The 21,885-nt window shown below is 39.5% G+C and overlaps 1 protein-coding gene across 1 annotated transcript in view; it reads right to left on the bottom strand.

Annotated features, from left to right (window-relative positions):
- The window catches only part of Dcdc1 (doublecortin domain containing 1), a 361,410-nt gene that overhangs the window by 159,586 nt on the left and 179,939 nt on the right, over positions 1-21,885 (bottom strand). The window contains 4 exon segments of the mRNA XM_029468240.1: positions 6,064-6,221; positions 6,809-6,903; positions 6,906-6,933; positions 14,440-14,503. Of these exon segments, the coding sequence (XP_029324100.1) occupies positions 6,064-6,221; positions 6,809-6,903; positions 6,906-6,933; positions 14,440-14,503 (345 nt within the window).

Genomic DNA, 21,885 nt, shown 5'->3' with positions numbered 1-21,885 from the left:
ACATACACACACACATACACACACACTCTCACACACACACACACATACACACACACACACACACACACACACACACACCAAATTTACTAAAACCCAAACAGCCATCAAATTTCAAAGCATTTGAGTTTCTAATCAGAAAACAAATTTATAACTTCACATCTCTAGAATACGCTCTCATATATTCTGAAATTCTTTCACACAAATCACAAAAGGGCTAAAGGCAAACTCTCAAGCTGAGCACTTCTGAACTAAAATGGATCTAATGCTGGATTTTTTTTTCGCCCCTAGAAATCACAATTAGTGACAGTGGCATCACGGTGAGTTTCTTTACATATGCCATTGTTGGCACGCATTGTGGATGATGGAATCTGTGGGAATTAGAACAAGCTACTTACTTTAAAAAGCAGATTCTGATGGTTACCAAAACTGAACTGTTTATTCATTAGCTCTGTGAAAATTCCTGTTGATGTTTACTGAAGAAAGCAGGAGAATAGTTCAAAGCAAATAACATGGTTACAGATTATCATCAACTATATGGTAAACCACACAAACAACTTAATAGGCTAATAAATCATAAGCTGTCGAATGCTCAAGAAAATCATAATATGATTCTTTCAATTTTTAATATGTGGGTTTTTTACAATTTGTAATTATATAGACATGATCATCATTTGTCTGCTTAAAGAACTTTTCGTTACTGCTAATTTATCTTTCTTTGAAAAGCAAGAGATTATAATAGTTCCTTTAGCTGGTGCATCTCAGATGTGTTACAGAAGGAGCCTTGAATACAGAAAAACATAGAAAAAAGCATGTCATTGTTTTCAAGCTTCATTTCTTCTTATGTTGTCAGGAGGAAGAAAGGCCTTTTAAAAATTGACCAATGCAATATCGTTGGTATTCATATTCTCGTGGAATGACAAATACGATCAAGTGAGCACCAAATGCTCACTGTCTACCCCATGCCAATCATAGCCAGACTTCATTATGGGAAGAGCATAGGCTTTGCAGCAATTGTAAAAATGTAAACAAGGCTCTAAAACTGACTCCAAAATAAATGCATAAATGAAGTTTTGATTCTAATTTAAACAATTCTCTTAGGTATGATGTTCTTTGTTCAAATGGTCTGTTTTGATTGTGATGGTAACACTGGTTATTCTTCAGGGATCAGAAACACCTGTTTCTTAGTAAATTACCTTTCCTAATGATTATAATAATTCTAAACACTAGATTAACTTTCAAATGAAAATATCGTTTTATTTATTTTTTAAATTGTTAGTGGAAAATGTGAAACAAAAAACAGACCATACTTTTGTATGTCAGCCCAAATATTCTTTCCAGTAAAGTATGAACCACGTCTATATTAAAAATGCTTTTCATAACCTGTGTTGATTTTTACATGTTTTTTATTTATATTTATTTAAACATTGTATTTGATTCTTAAATTTGAAGAAAATGTTATAAATAAAAATTTAAAACCCAGAAACAACTGCCAATATTTTGATACTGGTTTTCTTCAAATTACTCAGCCATCTGCCTATCTCTCTGTTTTCACCTTTATTAATATAAAACCAGGATGACATGAAATATATTTTATAACTCACTTCTTTTGTTACTGAGCCATTAAAATACATTTTAATGAAAATCATCAAAGGACTTTTAAATGTCTGCTCTCTTCAAAGAATGAAGAGCATGCCAACTTGAGTCATGAAGAGAAATGTCAGCTCAGTCCATGGCAGCTGCTCTCTTCCCTGGGAAGGAAGGGGCTGCTCGGGAGTACAGTAGCAGAGACCTCACTGCTCACAAAGTCACTAGTGGGAGAAGAACAAAGGCCCTTCTAATGCCACTAACACAGATGTGCCCAAAGGCACACTGTCACAAACAGTTAAGATGACAGCTACGCACAGGTCACTGGGTGACAAGCTGGGTCAGCTGCTTTACTGGATGCCCCACTCTTTCTCCATCCACTATTCAGTCTAAATACTGTTGAGGGGTCCTTTGGCTAAACTAATTTTAACAAAAACATTCCAGATACTTGAAGATGCAGGACAATGGCATTTATTTTACTCTGTATTGAACTTGGAATCAAATGTGCATACAAAACAAATGTTTTGCTAAGATGGCAGTCATTAGAGCAAACAACAAAATATACCCTCTATAAATTAGCATCAAGACTTCTTAGCATAAGGGGGTTGATTCATTTATTCAACAAGAAAAAGATTTTTTTTCCATGTTGCAACAGAAAAGAATGATCAACAGACATCTTCCTGCGAGTTGGAAATATGAATGAACTGAAATGGCTCTGTAGGTGGGTGGACGTCATTCTTGGTTATTGCTTTAGATTCCATGGAGCTGTGGGTGTGTGTTGGGGACCAGGGGTTTTTGTTAAGAATAAAATTCAAAAGAATAGGCCAAACAAATTGGCAATAATTTAGCCTACTTTAAAAAACTGCACAGATTGGTATGGGGTAAATAAATAAAAGTAGTGAGGAAAGGGACTGATCCAGAGGTCTGTGAATCCTACCTCTCTCTTTGCCTCACAGCTGCACATTGTGTAGATACTTTAAGTTTGTTTTTGTATCATCATTGATTCTGAAAGTAGTTACATCATCAAGTTGTGAGACCAGTAAGGAAATCAGTTGCTCTAGATGCTATAAGCATTAATCTGTAAAGTAGTGATGGCTGTGTGGTAAGCATTCAACAAACAACAGCTACAAGTTTCTTTCCACCAAATTTGTATGGACAAAGCTGAGTCACTAGAGCATGACCTATCTATGACAAGTTGTAGTCACAGTACTAGGAAAGGATTGAGGTGAGTTAACTCAGGCTAAGCTTCTGTGAAACAGGACATAGACTACAGATCTCTGTAGTTGAATGCTTTGGAGGGTCAGGAATTTGGCTCCTTAGATGTTTTCTGCCTCTTATTTAGCCTTCATGGAGAGAAAAGTATCTTACTACTTCTTTCACTTCTCCCTTTCCAAATTACTCTACCTTATTTATCCATCCCCATTTCAAGATACCCAGTTCAAGTAATAATCGCATGTGAAGGTCTAAGATATGGGATGACCACCATGACAAGAGCATCAAACCTCTCATGGTGCATGCTAAGAACAGGGTTTGGGCACTGATCATCCCGCCTTAAATTACTGAGAAACTTCACTCCAAATATTAAATCTCCTTGGTTTCAGTGTTCTCTTCAGTAAAACACAGATAAGTCACTCATGTTACTGGTTGTATAAGATACTGAATGATAAGACATGCACAGTACTTGATAAAATTGATAAGCCTCAACTGTTATTATTTATGATTCAATGCTACCTGTATTAATTTTATATAATACTTACTACTATGGAAAAATCTCCCTTTCTTTTCCCTAGTTGACTATCATGGCTCCCACTTTCCTTCCAACCTTCTAAAAGATAGAAACTAGATTCCTTCACACACCCAGTTCTTTCCAGCTGCCCATGTTGGCAATGCAGGTAATTTTATATCACTCTGTAGTATCCACAGTAAGCTTTGCTTTAATTAAGTCAACACTGAGAAAATCATGTATGTATGTATCACAACATGACTCCGATTCTCATTTCTGAGATGCACACAAACCTGAAAGGATGATCAAGGATTTAAAGTCACCAATACACCAAATGCTACCCCACATTCTGATGTTTCCCCATGGTTCCTTCCAACATGAGAGGAGTGTGATTGCTGTACTGTGCTGTTTATTCAAAAGGATTGAGATAAAGAACAGAAAGAGAAATGAACTGGAACTGTGTCTGCTGAGGTCAGCTGTGAGGGGAGAGGGGCAGAAAGTACTTCAATCCTTAAGAATGAAAGTGGGAAGCCAAGCAATGATCATGGAAAAAAAAGTCCCTGGGCAGTTTCTTATGAAAAAAATTATAGATATATTTACTAGTCAATTGTTCTTGACAAAAACTTCAAGTCTAAGTATAGGCATTCCAGAAAATATATGTAATTCAACTCTGAAGTTGGGAAGATGCTCAGCAGCTAAGGGATTGTTCTGTTCTCCCAGAGGATCCAAGTTCAAGTCCCAATACCAATATTGGGCAACCCACAACTGCCTGTAACTTCAGCTCCAAAGGAGGCATTGCCCTCCTCTGGTTTCTGCAGGTGTGTACTAATGAACACACACACTAACACAATTAAAATATGTCTTTAGAGCTAAATGTTTTTCTATACTGACAAACATCCATGTAGCACTAATGTTAAAGTTTAATTTATAAATTAGAAACAACCAATAAACAGAACAACATAATCCAATCAAATTTGTGACTTGTTACTTCTGAAAATTATCCTTTAAATATTTGGTCCCTGACGGACCACAGGAGACTCACACTGTGGCAGTGGATGAGCAAGAACAATTGTTTAATGCTTGTTTAAAATTCTTTTGTGCTTCGCTTATTTTCAGAACATTTTCAAAACTGCTCTTCCTCATTTCCTAGACACTTAAAAGGGTCTCATCTGACTTAACAATTCTGGGGTACAGTATATTAGCTAACACTATGCCTTGTGTCGTGGAGGATGGGTATTGCTTTTTCTATTACTATGCTCCTTTCTCTAATGTTCAATTATCATATTTTATTGCCTCATGGAATACAGAATAGCAACAGAGTGAGGGCAGCCAGTCTTTAACCTGTGGTAGCCTTCACAAAATATACTTCCAGCCTGGGGAGGCAAAAAACATAAAGTGCTGGTAAGTTACCATAGGGCAGGGATTCACATGAAAGAAGAACAGTAATCCTGCAGGGGTGACAGGAACTTGAAAGCAGAAGCAACCTGTTCTTCTAGAGCCCAGGATCAGAACTAATCCCAGCATGATAAAACCCAAGTGCTCTGCCAGAAAAGACAGAAGATGCAGCTGTGTGAGTCTAGGAAGATGAGCTGATGGTAGCTTCGGGGAACAGTATCAACACACCCCTAAGTGCTCTGGTAGTGCTTCAGTTTCCCTTTTAGATGAAAACACTGAAGGCTGTTCCCAAGGGACTTTCACCATAGTGATGGGAGAGTGGCACCAAGCATGCTGTGGAGAGTGGCCAAGCCATATGGCTGTAGCCTGCACTCATGCCACAAAGCATCACAGAGTGGGAGACTTGTGAGTGCTTAAAAACTAACCATCAGGGAGGAAAAGTCCTGGGACCCCATCTTTGATGCCATCCAGGAGACCCGCATACTGTGAGACAGTAAAATAGACAATTTTCTACTTGTTTCTCAGCCTTATCATCAAAATTGTCAATTAAAGACAGTGTCACTTTAGATGCGGTTATATAATCCAGAGTGTAAAATAGCCTCTGGTTTTTAAAAACATTGTCAACCTTTCTTTTTCTTTCAAATACAAATGACACTTCTATCTAAATTAAAGTCAGGGATACTTTCAAACTAAATTTGTGCATGTGAGAATGGCGTTACTTCTTTAATATCATGTGAATCAGTCATTTCAAGCAAGTATAGACTTAATTTGCAACTTATAAAGTCATTTTGTGATTGTCAACATCAAGACCAGTAAAGCAATAGTTATAACAACCATCAGTTGCAGGTTAAGTGAGAAGTATAGGAAAAACTAGTTTCCATTTTTTTTTTAACCAGGAATGATTTGGAATTGTTAGTAAACCAAAGATGCCACTTCCCTCTGGCCATGGGAATGGTTACTATGTTAGTATAGAAGAGCATCTATTACTCTCAGATGCAAGTACACTGTACTCCTCTTGGGAAATCCAACAGGACTGTTTATGTGCTTGCCCTTCCCAAGGACATCTAGGCAATTTCACAATTGGGCATGCTCAGTAATGCCTTTATGTTACTTCTGTGTGTTTTAGTGAGGTTCTAGATGGCAATCCTAAGTCTCATTGTAAATTTTTACATTCATCAGTCATCAACAAAATACTCATAAATGTCACCTCTCCTTATCAAATGTAACCCAAAACTACTATGATTGAAGCCAAGGGGCTTTTGAGATATTTCAATGATCTTCAAGAAATGGGTCTTACATGAAACTGAAGGGAACCATCGAATATCATTGAGCAAGGAAGTTCTACTCTGTGTCTGTCCTACGTCTGAGCAGGAGCCCTGGGATCCCTCCCTTCCAGCTTCTGCAGCAGCAGCACTGGCAGCCTCTCTGTCTCCTCAAGAGAGCCTTCTGGCACCACCTAAGTGTCTGAGGGCTCTGGCAGCTGCTTCAGTAAAGGGCTGTTGATGTGTTTCTGCAAACCCTTATAATAAGACATAGAAACGATGTAGTTAATTTTCGTTGAATAGAAATGTTTATAACATATGTATTCAAAACATAACACTGACAGGAAACTGAGAGGCTTCCAGTTTTTTTAATTTTCCTCCAGCACAGTTTCTTGTATACCATCAAAACCAATGATGGCAACCCCATGTGAAAGACAGGCTATCACCATCTGTAAATGTAAATGTGCCTATGAGTGCTCCAGTATGAGCTGGAGAGATGGCTCAGCAGCTAAGGGCACAAGGGGAAATTGGGCTTGTTTCCCAACACCCACATGTAGAATTACAGTTATTCATAACTACAGTTCCAGGGGATCCAATGACCTCTTCTAGACTCAACAGGCACAAAGCACACACATAAGATCCATAGGCAAAAATCTCGTACCCAAAGTAGAAATAAGTAGGTTATTTTTAAAAAGAATATTGCAACATTATATGACTTAAACTATCAACAGCATTGTCATGATACTTTGGGTTTGACTCCTGGAATCAACAGTTGGAAAACTTTCTCTTTCCAAGACACATTTGAGAGGTGTGTCTCTGTCTTACCTCTGGCTATCACACTGGCCTCTTCTACACAGTGTTCTTGATGAGCAGTGGTCCAGAAACCATGGGCGATATTGTCCTCTGTCTGGCTCACATCCACTGAGCAGTTAAGTTCTCCAGGTAAGTCAGGGCAAACTGAGGATAAGCCTGGAAAGAGAGAAAAAGTTGAAAATAGTTCCAGATTTATATGTTACAACTTGAACCTGAGACAGATAAATTAGCAGTAAAACGGTCCAGCTAATAAATTTAGTATTTCAGGTCAAATCACTTTGGTTGACTTCAGTTTTTTTTTTCTGTTTTGTTTTGTTTTTGTTTTATTTGGTTTGTTTGCTTACTTGAAGATATTTTTGCTAAGAAGATAATCTTTATTTTAATGCAGCAATTGAAATATCTAGGACTGAGGAGAATGTCTCTTGGGAAAATAAAATCCCAGAATGACGTCACATGTTAGTAATGCCAGCACAGTGGAGGAGCTTGATGAGAGACAGATCCCTGGGACTTACTCGCTGGACAGCCTATTAGTATTCTGCCTGCCAGTGAGTAATTATTCTCAAAAGCAAGGTGGGTAGCGGCTGAAAATTGACATGAAATGTTGGCCTCCACACACATGTACATGTACACACACATACACACACACCAACATGAGCACAAGTTGACACATATACACAAAACCCTCATGTATTAATAACTAGTTTTCATTTCTTTTTTCCAACGTGACTGTGAACACATGTGTATATATGTAAAAAGGGTGCAATTGCTGTATGACTTGGCAGTACTCAATTCTGCTCAACAACAGACAAAAGGATCCAGAATGGGGATGAAACAGCCGTGTGAAGTAGAGATAAATGGTTTACACTTATCAGACATATACTAAAAGCATTAGTCTGTTAATATGGCCTGAAAAGAATAAGACACCACAAATAACTGAAGAGCCATGATTTATTTTCACTAATAACCACAGCAGCAAACATTTTGGATATATAGATATAAAAACAGCCTGCAGGGTACACAGTAAGAATGGATTGTTGAACCAGCCACACATGGTGTGCCCTGCTGCTTCTCATGGGATTATCTGCCATCTGCTCATCTGGAACACCACCACTGGCCCAGTGTGCCTGCCTGCACACACTCACCATCAGGGACAAGTGATGCTGCCCAGATACAAGACTTAGAAGGTGTGGCCCTCCACCCATCTGTGTTTTATTTTATATGCACTATCTACCCATCTCCCTTCCTGCACATTCTGTTTTGCTTTAAGTTGATGGAGGAAATTATGATCTGAGCATTTTAATTTGGCTTGAATGTCTTGCTGTTTCATGAGCTCTAGGATAACTTGCCTCTTAATACACCTCCAAGATATCACTGCATCAAAGGACTGTCCCACAGAGCCATATGCTCACATCTTCATCCCTGTGACAGCTTTGGGAAGAGCTGCTATTAAAGATGAAGGGAGAGTCACAGCGAAGTTCCTGACATGCTCAGTGTCACCGTGCTTACATACTAATCCAGAAAGTGATGAACATATTATGTATGACTCTCTCCAGGTATACTCTCTCAATTGTCATACAAGGTTCTTATTTTATTTTGTAAAGTATGGAATTACGGTCTAACAACAACAAAAACAACAACAGCAACAAATACCACGAGGAGTTCAGAAAATAACTAATAACTGAGTATCTTATACTGTCCCCCAAATAAAATGATATTAAATAACTTAAAACTTTAAACTTTGGTTAAAATAATGAATGAATAGAGGCTGGAGAGATAGTCCTCTGGTTGAACCAGTAAACTGAAAAATAAAGACAAGTACACAGAAAAAATGAGGAGGAGAAAATTATGCAAGTGATAAGCATGGTGAGCAGAACTCCTGTTGGATTAATCAACAACTATCAAAATGTTCAGTGTGTATTCCCTCTGAGTTAATAAACCCATACAGAAGCATATTCATTGTAGCATCATTGTTCACTTCTTCTTAAATGTGAATATCCAGTAAATTTTCAAACATAGCATTTATAGGGATGTAAACAGAAAGATGGTCATACTTTGTTATCAAGCAGAAAAATTATGATCACAAGTTCATATGCATATCTGTGTGTTATGTTGCATCTAACTAATTACAAATTATATTATATCAATGATAATATTTGAATAATATATTGAGAGGTGCTTTTGCTTTTCATTTGTAAGAGACGGGGTGTCATGTAACCCAGGTTAGACTCAGTCCTGCAATGTTGCTGAGGCTGGACTAAAATTCTTGATCTTGTCTCCATTCCAAAGGTCTGAAATTGTAAGCATGTGTCACCATATGCCTTCTGCTCATAATTTTATTTATATTTTATTTAGTTCTGAATTGCTAGAGGTTTTTCTTCAAGAGTAACATATGCTATTTTTTATTACTTAAATGAGAACCCTGGAATGTGTGACAATATATACATAACTTTTGGGAGTATGCATAGAAATAACTCTGAGAAGTAAAATAAGGAAGAATCTGAAGATACCATATGTGTTACTGAGTTTTTATAGTAACCCTTTTCCCACATAAACATTACTCTTATACAACTTTGTAGTATTCTTTATAAAAAGTTAAGTAATTTCTCTAGTCCACATGTTATGCAACATTAGAAAAACACTCGTGAATCCCCAGGTTCACCCAAAACATTAACAAGAAAGCTTAAAATTTGATTTCTTTTCATTTTACCTTGAGATTTATATCACATCTATTGTACTGTGTTGCTTTCTTCTTATGTAGGCTCTTACTGTCTTATACATGACCATGTCACTTCAGCTAAAAAGAGCATGGTAAGCAATGGAAAAGATTTCCTACATTGCTTCTACAGGAAAATATCACAACTTTCAATATGAGGGACAAAGAAAAACAGAAGGACAATATTATCTATTTTATAGATAAAGTTCCAGCTCTGATTTCATCCTATACATACATACTTTTGGCATAATGTAAATAAACCTAGGTGATATTGCTTTCTTACCTCATATTTTCCAATTCATGCCATGCAGGAAACCATGGAGTCAGCCTGGCTTAGCTGAGAAACGTGTGCCGGGTTCTTCAGGTTATAGCCCATGACTCCTGGGACACAGTGTGCCTTCCAGTTCCCGAGAGCCCAATGGACTCCCCCAAGCAGAGAGACACTCAGGTAGCCTTGTGTTTCTTTGTATGTTACCCTTGGTAGTCAAGGAGGCATGAAACGTGGCAGGGAAGTTGCTCTTAGACATTAATCTGTGTGCCTTGTGTGGCTTGCAAACTTCATCGTATCCTGGCAACTACAAATGCATTCATCCTGGCAATCGCCTTTACAGTCTGTTTCTGATAAAGGTGTACAAGGTCTGGTTGTTCTCACTAAAGTTGTCACAGCCTCAGTCTTGCTGTGGCTCCTCCAACCTGAGCCTGGTTTCATTTCTTGCAGCCAACTGAGGTGACTGTGGCTGGGTAAGTAAGCTTGGATACTTGCAGGGTCATTAGCAGTTTCATCTCCCATCATCAATTTCCCTACAGATTTGTGATGTAACTGCTCAGTACTCCTAATGAGAACAATCCATACTGTTGTATACAGCCTGTTGGTCTCTTGGTATCAAGCCTCACCAGCCTAAGCAAGGCTACAAATGAACATTTCTCAAGGTACATCAGCGTACTTCCCACTTCAGGGTGAGCAGCTGGAATTGGGCATTCTGAATTTTAAAAATGTGACCTTTTGAAAAAATAACTTTGATAATGCTGCCAAACAGACTCTCAGAAATAGTGTACCATTTGTATTCTTATCGTGATATAGTCCCTTTCCTTGTTTGCTAGTGTAGGTCTACATAACCTAAAGAATTGGCAGAGGTGATAGATGATCTTATCCGACACCAACGCTTCTATATTCCCCTTGTTGCTTCTTTACTTGATCCAATAGCTCATGTTGTGAGTGGCAGCATGTGGGGAGGACTGCCCAGAGTTGGATTAACACCTCTGGTGGAAGCAGTGCTGTGTGTGTGTTCAGGCACCAACTTTCTGATCTTGATTCAGCCATAGACATCTGAAGCTCTTGTTTGAAATATTGGCCCCATTCTCATGAGAAACTCCAAGTTAAAACTGCCCAGTAAGGGACTGAAGAGATGACTCAGTGAGTAAGAGCAGTGGCTGCTCTTCCTGAGGACCCAAGTTTGATTCTCTGCACCCACAAGGTAGCTCACAACCATCTTATCTCCAGTTTCAACAGACACTTCTGGCTTCCATAGACACTGGGCATGCCTGATGTGCAGAGATATACATGCAGGCAATATACTTATGTGTATAAGATGATGATGATGATAACAATAATAATGAAAGTAATAAAAATATCCAGTGAAGATACTTTGTATTCCCAGCCCATAAAGTCACAAAACAAAAACAAAAACAAAAACAAAAAGCCACAAAACAATGAATGTTTGCTGTTTGAAGTTTCTGTGCTTTGGAGGTAAAGAAAAATTACACTAATTAGAGGGGAGTGTGCCCCAGTACCTCAATCAGACTGGCAATTGCCAGGTTTACTGTTGCTCTAATGGGAAGAATGTCCAACTATACTGTCCAACAGTCATTGACTCTTTAGTGAGACTGGATGCTTGATTTGGCTTGGCTTTTTAAATTTTTCTTCTCTTGTGTGTTTTCTTTTCATGCCCTTTCCCTTTTCTCTATTGCAGGGTTTAAACCTTGTCTGTTGCTATGTCAGACTTACTACATATTAAGATATTATCTCACTCTCTGATGCTGATGTTGGTAAGAGTTTCTCTATTTCCTTATTTACTGTTTACTTTTGTTTTGTTAAGCTGGGGTCTCTCTATGTAACCTTGACTGTCCTGGAACTCTCTGTGTAGTCTAGGTTGGCCTTGAACTTACAGAGATCTACCTGTCTCTGTCTTCTGGGTTTTTGTATTAAAGACATGAGTCGCCATACCCAGCTTCCTTGTTTACTTTTATTAGCTTAGGAGTTTTTCATTTTCACATGTTCAAAGGCTGTCTTTTCTTGTACAAATTCTGTCTTTGTCTCTATGCTCCTAAAACTGCCTACCTAGCACACTACATTGGGTTAGATGTTTCAGTGTTCGTTTTTCTTTCAAGTATGTGTTCAACTTTAAATATTTAATTTAGCTGTAGTTGGTCAAATATTGATGAAATGTGATTTTATTACCTTTTGCAAGCAAGCAAAGAAATGGTTGACATCAAAAACAAAAAGAAAACTATTATCCAAGTAAAAACAACATAGCAAAATGCAGTAAATGTATTTAAATTTGCCTGCTATTATTATCATTATTAGCTGCACATTACCAATTAGCTGTTCTAGGCCAGGATCTGTGCCAAATGCTCACAGTGCTAGCATAATATCTCCACTTAGCAGATGAAGAATGTGAAGCTCAGAAAGGTTAAGTGATTTGCCTAAGGCCACACAGCTAATAACCGTTGGAGCCAAGATATATTTATAATATCCTATAGCAGCGACCCCCCTCCTTAAAAAATGGCATGAACACAATTTATGATCCAGCTGCAAATAATTACCAAATTGTCCTCCTTTTTATCCTTAAATAGATGGAAATAACTTGGATATAACTAAATGTGGAGCTGGTTAACATTTCAAATGTTTCAAAGCCAAAATGCTTCATTAACAAATAGTTTTTCTTTGTGAATTTATTAAAAATTATAGAAAAATTAGTGATTGTACTTGGGAATGAAGTTTAGAACCTAAACCTACTTAAAACTAACTTGTTTTTTTAAGTAGGAAAGGCTGCATCATCTGCTTCTAGGGATATATTTCTGTGGGGACCAAGGCAACATGGGGACAGAAGCCACACACTGTGCAGGCAGGAAGGCAGTGCGGTGTTTGTTGTAGAGACTTTCATCACTGGGGTAATTTCGGAAACAACCTGAGGAAAGAGTTTGGTTCCGGGGTTTCAGTCCACAGTCATTTGCTCCGCATCTCTGGGCCTGTGGTGAGGCAGTACACAGGCTGAAGGGCGTAACCATGACAGCCAGAGAGGAGCACTGGAGGAATGGGGGAAAGGCCAGCATGGTATGATATATACCTTGCAAGAGAAAACTCATGCACGCAGCCCTGCCCCCACCTTTCACGATGCCTATTAGCTGGTCCGATTTTATCTGTCAGTGGACTGATCCGAGCCAGGATGCTCTGATCAAGTCTCGATGGTTCACCGACTTGTGAACACAAGCCTTTGACACACAAGCCTTTCTGGGAGATGTTTCATATGCAAACTACAAGCACTTGTACTGCAGAAGAAAAAGACAGGGTGGATGTGAGACTTGGTCCTGTGCCACATCCATTGCCGGCCATGGAAAGTGAGAAACCACCGCTTTAGAGGCAGTGTGCTCAGCATCCTCAGCAAGCAGGGAAACAGAAGCCAGGATGCTTTCCAAAGATCATGGAAGCATTCCAGAAGTATGTTCTTTACGGTTATGTTTGTTGGTTTGTTTGTTTGTTGGTTTTAGAGACAGGGTTTCCCTGTGCAGCCCTGGCTGTCCTAGAACTCACTCTGTAGACCAGCCTGGCCTTAAACGCAGAAATCCACCTGCCTCTGCCTCCCAAATAGGGATTAAAGGCGTGCGCCACCACTGCCCAGCAAGGTTATTTTTAATTACCTCTGTGTTATTTTTTGTGTGAGAGTGCATGTATGCATTCATGTGTGTGTGTGTGTGTGTGTGTGTGTGTGTGTGTGTATGTGTGTGTGTGTATGTCTGTGTGTATGTGTGTGTATGTGTGTGTGTCTGTGTGTGTATGTGCATGTGTATGTGTGTGTATGTGTGTCTGTGTGTGTGTCTCTGTGTATGTGTGTCTGTGTGTGTCTGTGTGTGTATGTGTGTGTGTGTCTGTGTGTGTCTGTGTGTGTATGTGTGTGTGTGTCTATGTGTGTGTGTATGTGTGTGTGTGTGTGTGTGTGTATGTGTGTGTGTGTGTGTGTGTGTGTATGTGTGCATATCTGTGATGGTTTGTGCATGAAGGTGCCAGTATTCATATAGCACAGAAGCTCTTGGTCTACCTGGACCTAGAGTTCCAGCTGGCTGTCATGTGGGTGCTGGGGAAAGAAAGAACAAGGGTCCTCTGCAAAGCTCTTAACTGCTGAACCATCTTTCCAGCCCCCAAACCATATTGTTAAAAGTAGTTTAACTAGAATTCTCCCACACAGGGGCATGATGCTCCCACAAACCTTAGACCATCAAAAAGCCCAATCACAGGTATGTGGTACATTTCCCTTCAACTTGCTGGCTGGGGGTTTCCAAAAGAACCTCAAAACAGCCCAGGTTCTCACCAGTGCACTTGGCTGCCCACCAGGACTTGAGGGTAAACTCTACTACAAAAGGCAGCGGTGCATCCCTTAGTGCAAAAATCATCAGGTACTGAACAAATCTTATTTTAAAGTGTAAAGATACAAACTCTGAAGTATGAAGTCAATGAAATATGGAAAATTAATTTTCACCTTGAAAAAAATGTGTTCTAGAATTAAACAAAAACTCCAGGGCAACCATTGAATTAAATCAAACTAAAATTTCAGCTTCAAAGCAAGAGCAATATCATTTGTACAGACACAGAATCTTTCTCAAACAGTTCATTTTGTACAAATCTAAGAACAATTTTTCTTAGGAATAAAAGTCGTGGCTTATTGAATCTTTACCTTAGAATAAATATTGTCATCTGTTCCTAAGATCTGCTTCTGGGACTCATCTCCTCCTTCATGTCTGCAAAATAAAAATAGAATTTATAGACTATTGCTTTTGCTCCACACAGAAATACTTCTAGGGTTTAGCACATTGTCAAGAGGATTGCCATACTCTGTCCATATCATTGCTACTCTTCCAGCACTGTGGATCTCAAAGTGGTGTGTGTCCAACAGCGACAGTAACTAGGGCTTTGAGAGATCAAATACAGTCAGTACAAGTATTGTAGAGGCCAACACCAAGGCCCATGTTTATAATCCTTGGGGCAGGAAGATTGGGAGCATATAAATTCAGTCACAAAGAATGAAATAAAGAAAGGAGGGAAGAGGAAGAGAAGGAAGAAAGGAGGATCAAAGATGTAGAAAGTTCTATATGCTTTCCCCAAAATAATCCTTTGTGAGAAGCAGCTTAGCTGTGTTTAAGGATGAAGAGGATGGTGTAGAAGACAATATCATGGAAACAAAATCGGAAGGAACCTCAAGCAGCTCTCCTGAAATGGTTGGAAAATTTTGTTAAGGCATATCATATATTCTGAACTAAATATGAGCCAGAAAAAAATCTGAAGTGTAATGAAGCTAATAGTGCCTAATTAACTAATCATGTATTCATTAATATCGAGAAACTTTACAACGGGGTGACAAAATGAATTCAATTAAGTGTAACAGGATGTTAAACAGGACTTTTCCGACTGCCTCCGAGTTTTGACAGGAACATCAAAGGTTGAGAACTACCCTCTTCTAAGACAACATCAGTTTAGTGCACTCATCCTCCACGCATACCCTGCTAGGAGAACAGAAAGCTAGACTGCACCGAGTGCTTGCTCGCAGCGAGCATTCCCAAGCCGCATGCTCAGGTGTCTGGTTCCGAAGGTCCCGAATCAGAATCCCAGAAAGCTGTGCCCATGTGGATTCCTTGCTATTCCAGTTAAAATAATCAAGGGGAGATATAGACAAACATGTTCTCTGGGTCAGAGTGTGTAAACATTGAACTGGAATGTTTCCAGAAATAGAGGAGGAAAACAGGACATTGATGATTATAAAACAATAAGAAATGCATTGTTTCTGCCTCAGACTTTGGATGAGGAATTCCTTAAATCTCTTGGAACTTCCTGGGTGTCAGAGCAGCTTTGGTTCTAATGATGCAAGTCTCGCTGAGCTCCAGAATGACAACTGGTCACTAGCTTTAAAAGACTGAGTGACGATGGAAGCTTAGAATTTTCTCTTCACTCCCAACTTCTGGGAAGGGAAAGAAAATGATGAAAATGATGTTACCAATCAATCATGGCTCCATATGAAACTCCTCACTGCAGGCTCATGTGTCAGGAGATGGATATAGGTGGCTCCACAGAGTAGAAGCTCCTGGACCCAGGACTCTGCAGCCATTGTTCTATGTTCCTCAGGTCACCTGCTGCCTTTGTTGTATCCTTAACAATAAATAAGCCAGTGCTGCAAAGAGCTCTCATAAGTTCTGGAAGCCAATTTCATGATTACTGAAACTGTGCTCCTGACACTGAAGTCAGCAGCAAGGACTTGCCCTGTGTCAGCCAACTCCAGTTCAGTGTGGAAACTGAACTGTGCAGCGGAACAACTGGCTGATGCCGTTGGAAAACTGACGATGTAAAAAGAATCCTCACATATCAAGGAGAAGTCTATACAGTAAAGAAATCACTTGGTTTCCTATATGAAGATATTATAAAGGAAGACCTGAGGTGGTATGAACATTGACAGAGTGGTGGTTAGAGGAGCTGCTCAAAGGTTTGTTCCAGAAAACTGCTGGGAATGAGAGGAGTTTGACATTATTAAAGGAGAACGACTTATTGTCCTTTCTTGCTGATTGAGGTGCTGGGGACTAAGCTAGGGCTCTTCATGCATGCCAGACAAGAGTTCTAGGAAAGTGAGCTGCACCCCAGCCCTATGCAATAAAATTAAATGAATACGAAGGGAGCACAGGTGTGAGAAGACATAAACCATTCTAATGCTTACATAAAAATGTTAATGAACTAATTTTCAAGGCAAATTCTCCCTGAACTGAATTCCCAGTTTCGAGCACCGAGCCAACTTATTGTTGCTCAGTTTCAGCCTTGGATGGAAACGGGGGTACTGAGAGGCACCGTAGCTCTAGAGTGCTTTGTATAACAAGTCAGAGGTTAGCAAAGCAAACGAGCACTTTCTCATTTGAGTCTTACTGAGTGGGACCTAAAACCAAAATTATCAGTGTGATAATAATGGCACGTCCAAGAGACAGTATGCAGTGGGAAAATCACCCTACTCTTGTCTTCTTTTATAGACAATAAGGTGACACACAGAAAGGTAAAGTGTGCTGCTCAGAAGGACAGCAATAAGAACTGTGCAGTGGTTCTAGATTATAGTCTGGATATAATCTCAATGTCTTAACATACCCAATACACTTATAAATGTATTAATACAATTATGTGAAAATGTTCACTAAATAGTTTCAGGCTGGAGGTTTCTCCCCAGTCCTGTTAATGCTCATAAAGGAGCCCCCCCCCATAGATATCAATCAGCCTTGGCAAATCAAGTTGCAGTAGGACTAGGCACATCTCCGTTCTTGGTCAGTCAACATCAAGTTGAAAGGTTTTCTAGAACAAATAAAGGCAATAATAGTAGCAGTAACAACATCAATAGTAAGAAAGGGGAAATAAATGGAAGAGATGCTCTCTGTCCATGGTATAGTCATAAATACAGCGGAAGCTGGACAAAGGTTGAAAGGCTTTTGTTCCAGCCCCTGATCTCACCACCTGGGCACCAAGGCATGTAGAAGTGAGATTCGTTGTAATGACAATGATAATATCCCCCACAAAGATGTGACTCTCGAGACTATTTAAAGTTCTCATATTGTGAAGAAACTAAGGACTTAGGAAGTCTCTCAATTACTACCCTACTGATTGTTGATGCTTATGTTTCTGTTTAAATGGTGTGGGTATCAGTGGAATAGATATTTAACATCAGCCATTTGTGCATCAGCTGAAATATTCTACTTCTCAGACAGGGGAGGAAAGAAAGTAGCCCATGGCGACAGTTCAGATGTACAAAGTCTCATCATCTCCTGACAATAAGGACCGTTGTCCAGCTAGTTCCTCTCAGTCGTTAATATAGTAAAACAACCAAGCAATCCACGTGCTATGAGATTACACATGGGCAACTGTCTGTCTACTACTGGCTTTGTGACAGAACTACTGTTAAGCCTGATTTCATAATCTATAGTTCCACAGCTATCCTCTCGTCTATGTTCAGAGACTTCCTTATGCCAGTGTGTGCTAACCTGCCTTGGTAAATGCTGGCCATTCGTCACTTCATGTACAGCAAGACTTAATGTAATAGTAGTAGTAGTAGTAATAATGCATGGGTATAGCTACAACTGAAATAGTAACATCAAACCAATGGAAGCAATAAAGATAGTTTCATAATGGATAGCATGCCCTGAGAGTCTGAAGTCTTCTTTATAGATCCATTCAACCAGCAAGGTGAAGAATTTAGACTGTTTTTTTTTTTTTTGACTCAGAAAAACACAAAACAAAGTACACAACAGGTATCCTTCAACATCCTCTAACCCTGTGCAAAAGAGCAGCAAGTTCAAAAGCTTTTAAGAACTAGACAAGGACTAGAAATGCATGGGGCTGGCTGAAGCTGGAGTGAGGATATCACTTCAGGAAATGGCTGACTGAGAATACAGCAAACTGAAGTATGTATGTGTAATCTGGACTGCTCACTCACGCCTGGTTGATGTCAGGACAAAACGTTAATTCCAGTGCTACAAATGTTTTCAAGAAAATTCAGGAAGCTCTTTTAGCACTAAAATACCTTTCCCATATACCCCGAAAATGAAGCACCATGAGTTTTTAGCAGTGGCCTGAAAAGCAGCTTTGGTTCCATTTATCTGGAAGGTGTTCCAAATGCCCTTGAAGCAAAGCATCTTTTTGTGACCTTTAGATTATTTGGGTCACTTGGTAATGACGTTGTTGGTTTGTCTTTCGTCCATGGTGGTCAGACACACAGGAGAGAGAAATTATATAAAAAAGAAAATCAGTGCAGCAGGCCTGTCGTCCTGAATATGGATACAATGACTGACAGCAACAGCGACGTAGCTTGGCTAATGAGGCCCGATGTGTTTACAGCAGTCTCTGAGAGTTGTCAGGCTGCTACTTTAAATGCCAGTTCTATTATTTTTAGCTTACAAAAGGCTACATTTTGATTCCAAGCCTTTGTTGAAATCATATTAGACTACATAGCAGGGGAAGAAAAAAAAATCTTGTCTCTGAAAATGGTTGTCACATGGTATTTATTGTGATTCATAATGAAATCTGAGTGCCTCAAAATATAAGTCATATAAGTACTTTAGATATTTGGGCAAAGAGGTATTTGGAAGAACATGTACACACACGTCCAGAGATAAGGTAACCTCTAAACATCTTAAGTCTACTGATATTTAATAGAGATATTTAAGTTCTCCAAATCTTCTGCTATTCTGACTCTAACTTGAAATAGATTTGTTCCCTTGCCCCTCACTCAATTTCCAAGTCGAGTCAGTACAGAGGTCAATGATACCCATGTGTGCCTAAGAATCCTCCGTACTCACAACCACTCTGCTCTTCTCCCACCTTCTCTCCCTCTCACTCTTCATTCTCTTCTAGGTATAAAAGCATTTATTTTAAAATAGATATATTTCAGTGACAAGAGCTCATGTATCCTAGAGTGATCTCAAACTCACTATGTCCTGGAAGATGACCTTGAATTTCTGATCCAACTCCCCGAATTTGCTGCATCCTTAAAATTGACATCTCTCCATCAATTCTTTCAGGACAGCAGGCTGCCTCTCCACTGTCTCACTGTCCTGACCACAGTAGGAAGGAGATCTGGATAGGCTCAGGTCAGTCAGATGGATGGATGGGGCTCTGCTTTCAGAATCTCCTGTGGTCAGGGCAAAGAATATATATCTTACTTGAATGTTGTTATATTTGTTAAGATTTACTTTATTGTTAGGTTATAGGCTATTCTGATTACTACGCAGTTCCCTTACAAAGAACTTGTTTGAGGAACAGCACTTGATCTGGATGCTGCCACAGTGAAATCAATCTCCTTTGGCCAGGAAACTATCTCCCTCCTGGGCTGGTGTTATGTAGGCTGCTGGGGGAGGAAAGATACCAATGGTCTACCTAATGCTGGATCATTAATGGTACAAATGCAACCTACCAGGACAGATGTACTCACTGGTGCAATAGCTGCATGACTCTATGGGTAGCCAAGCATTGTTGGCTAATGTGAGGTCTGCTTTGTTAGAGGGAATCCATACTTTGTGCTGTGAACATGGTCAAAACTCTGGCTAGGAATGTTCTGGGCCCAAAGGGAAATCCTTTAATGTTGCTTTGCTAAGTAATCATGCTGTCAAACTGTCTTCTGAATATTTATCTTTTTATCCATATATTTGTGCAGTTCTCAATGTTAGGGAGAGATGCTTCTTGTAGTGGGTAGTGATTAATAAGATTCATAAACTGTTCAAAGTGCTGAGAATAAGCAGCTGTGCATGTTCGGCCGCAGATGGGCTATCTACATAAACATCCACCCACGGATGCTCAAAAATACAGTGTAAGAAGAGATGGAAATAATTTAAAAGCCAGAGGATAGGGAGGAGTACCGTGAAAGGAAAGACTGCCATCTGGATATAACATATCTGTTACACATTACATGTCTGTTTATACATGTCAATCACAGCATCTGTAGTTACCTGCACAAGATCAAGATGGTTACAAATTCCAGCATGAAGACCGCATGTCCCACTTGAAGAGATATTGACAGCTGATGATGGCTATGTGAAATAGAGTCACTTTTCATTGAGGGGTGACCTCTGGAAGACTGCCCATTCTACCGGTTAACTCATAGTCATGTACAAACAGACATCACTGATTGGGCTCAGTGGCTTATTTTAAAAATAGGACTAGATAAAAAGGGAAATATATTGGGGAAGAGAAGCAGGTGGAATTGGAGGAGTGGGCAGATGATATGATTAAGGCATGTTGTACACATCTATGAGTTTTCAAAGAATACAAAAAGGAGTATCTTCATGTAGCTGGGAAGGTGGCTCAGTCAGTAAGCTGCTTCCACTGCAACTAAAGAGGACTAAACTTGACTGCTAGCACCCATATAAAATCCAGATGTGCTGGAATGTTGTTTGCATTCCTGGCCCTGGGGAAGCAGAGACAGAATATAAATAAATAAATCAAACCTAGTTATAGTAATGGACGTAACTGCAAAAGCTAAAAGAGAAAAGTGGTTTTCTTAATAAGACACAAATTGCAGAGATTTTATCATAAAAATATATGATTTTAAAAACATATTTCTTTTTCCTATGTGCCTTTGCCACTCCTTAAGCACTGAAGTGTTCTGTTACACGAGACACTCACTGTCAACTGTTCAATTTGAGTTCCTCCTATCAAGCAGCTTAGTGTCCTGACAGAGTCCATTTTCGGGTTAGAGACTGACTGCATGAGTTTCTTTTCCGGTGAGGCTATATAGTAGGTCTAATCTTAAACAAGTGGTTTGTCTCTGAACTTCAATACAGATAATCGTGATAATTACCTTACCAGACTGACACGAGATTTAAATGCATCAGTGCAACACTGAGAATGTAGGTGTCTGGTGCAGAAACTAATGGTTATTGTGAGATAAGCTGTGCAGCCAGGGTTCATACATGACAACATGATTCTGTACATTGTGTTTTATATCACGGTACAGTAGTTTTATAGTTGCTGGACAGACTGATTTTCATGATGCATCATGCATTCTGTATTAACAGCTGGGTCAGCCTCCCTGACGCCTAAGTATTGTGGTTCTGGCCACATCTCCATGAGCCAAAATACTGAAATCATGGCTTTCTATGAACTAAAATACACGAAGGCTTCCTCTTGTTGATACTGAGTTAAATCAAAAGTGATTCATGCTGAGGATGGTGCTGTCCATCTTTATCCCCAGCACTCAGGAGGAAGAGGTAGGAAGATCTCTGTGAGTCTGAGGCTAGCCTGGTGTCATAGTGAGTTCCAGGAAAGACAGGACTGGGAAGGGATGGAGGGAGGGAGGGAGAGAGGGAGGGAGGGAGGGAAAGAAGGGCATTAGAAATAATACTTCTAGGCAATTTGATGTAAATCAACTTCTGCTTTAGTGTTATTTAATTAAGTTTTAACTTAAAAATCTGTTTTTTAAAAAGAAATCTATAACCATATATTCTGTAAGAGAAGAGTAGAATAGACAGATGTTTGCGTGGTCTGTTCCAAGTCACCCATCGTGTCATACTCATAATTTTACCTCAGTTTGGTGTTTCATGTTTAAAAAAATGGAGAGCTCATCCGGCCAGATCAGCGCCGGGGTAGCGGGAGCGCAGGGTTGCCTGAC

The sequence above is a fragment of the Mus caroli genome, chromosome 2 (genome assembly GCF_900094665.2).
Source record: "Mus caroli chromosome 2, CAROLI_EIJ_v1.1, whole genome shotgun sequence".
NCBI classification, from domain to species: Eukaryota; Metazoa; Chordata; class Mammalia; order Rodentia; family Muridae; genus Mus; species Mus caroli.
This window is presented reverse-complemented; position numbering and strand designations above follow the sequence as displayed.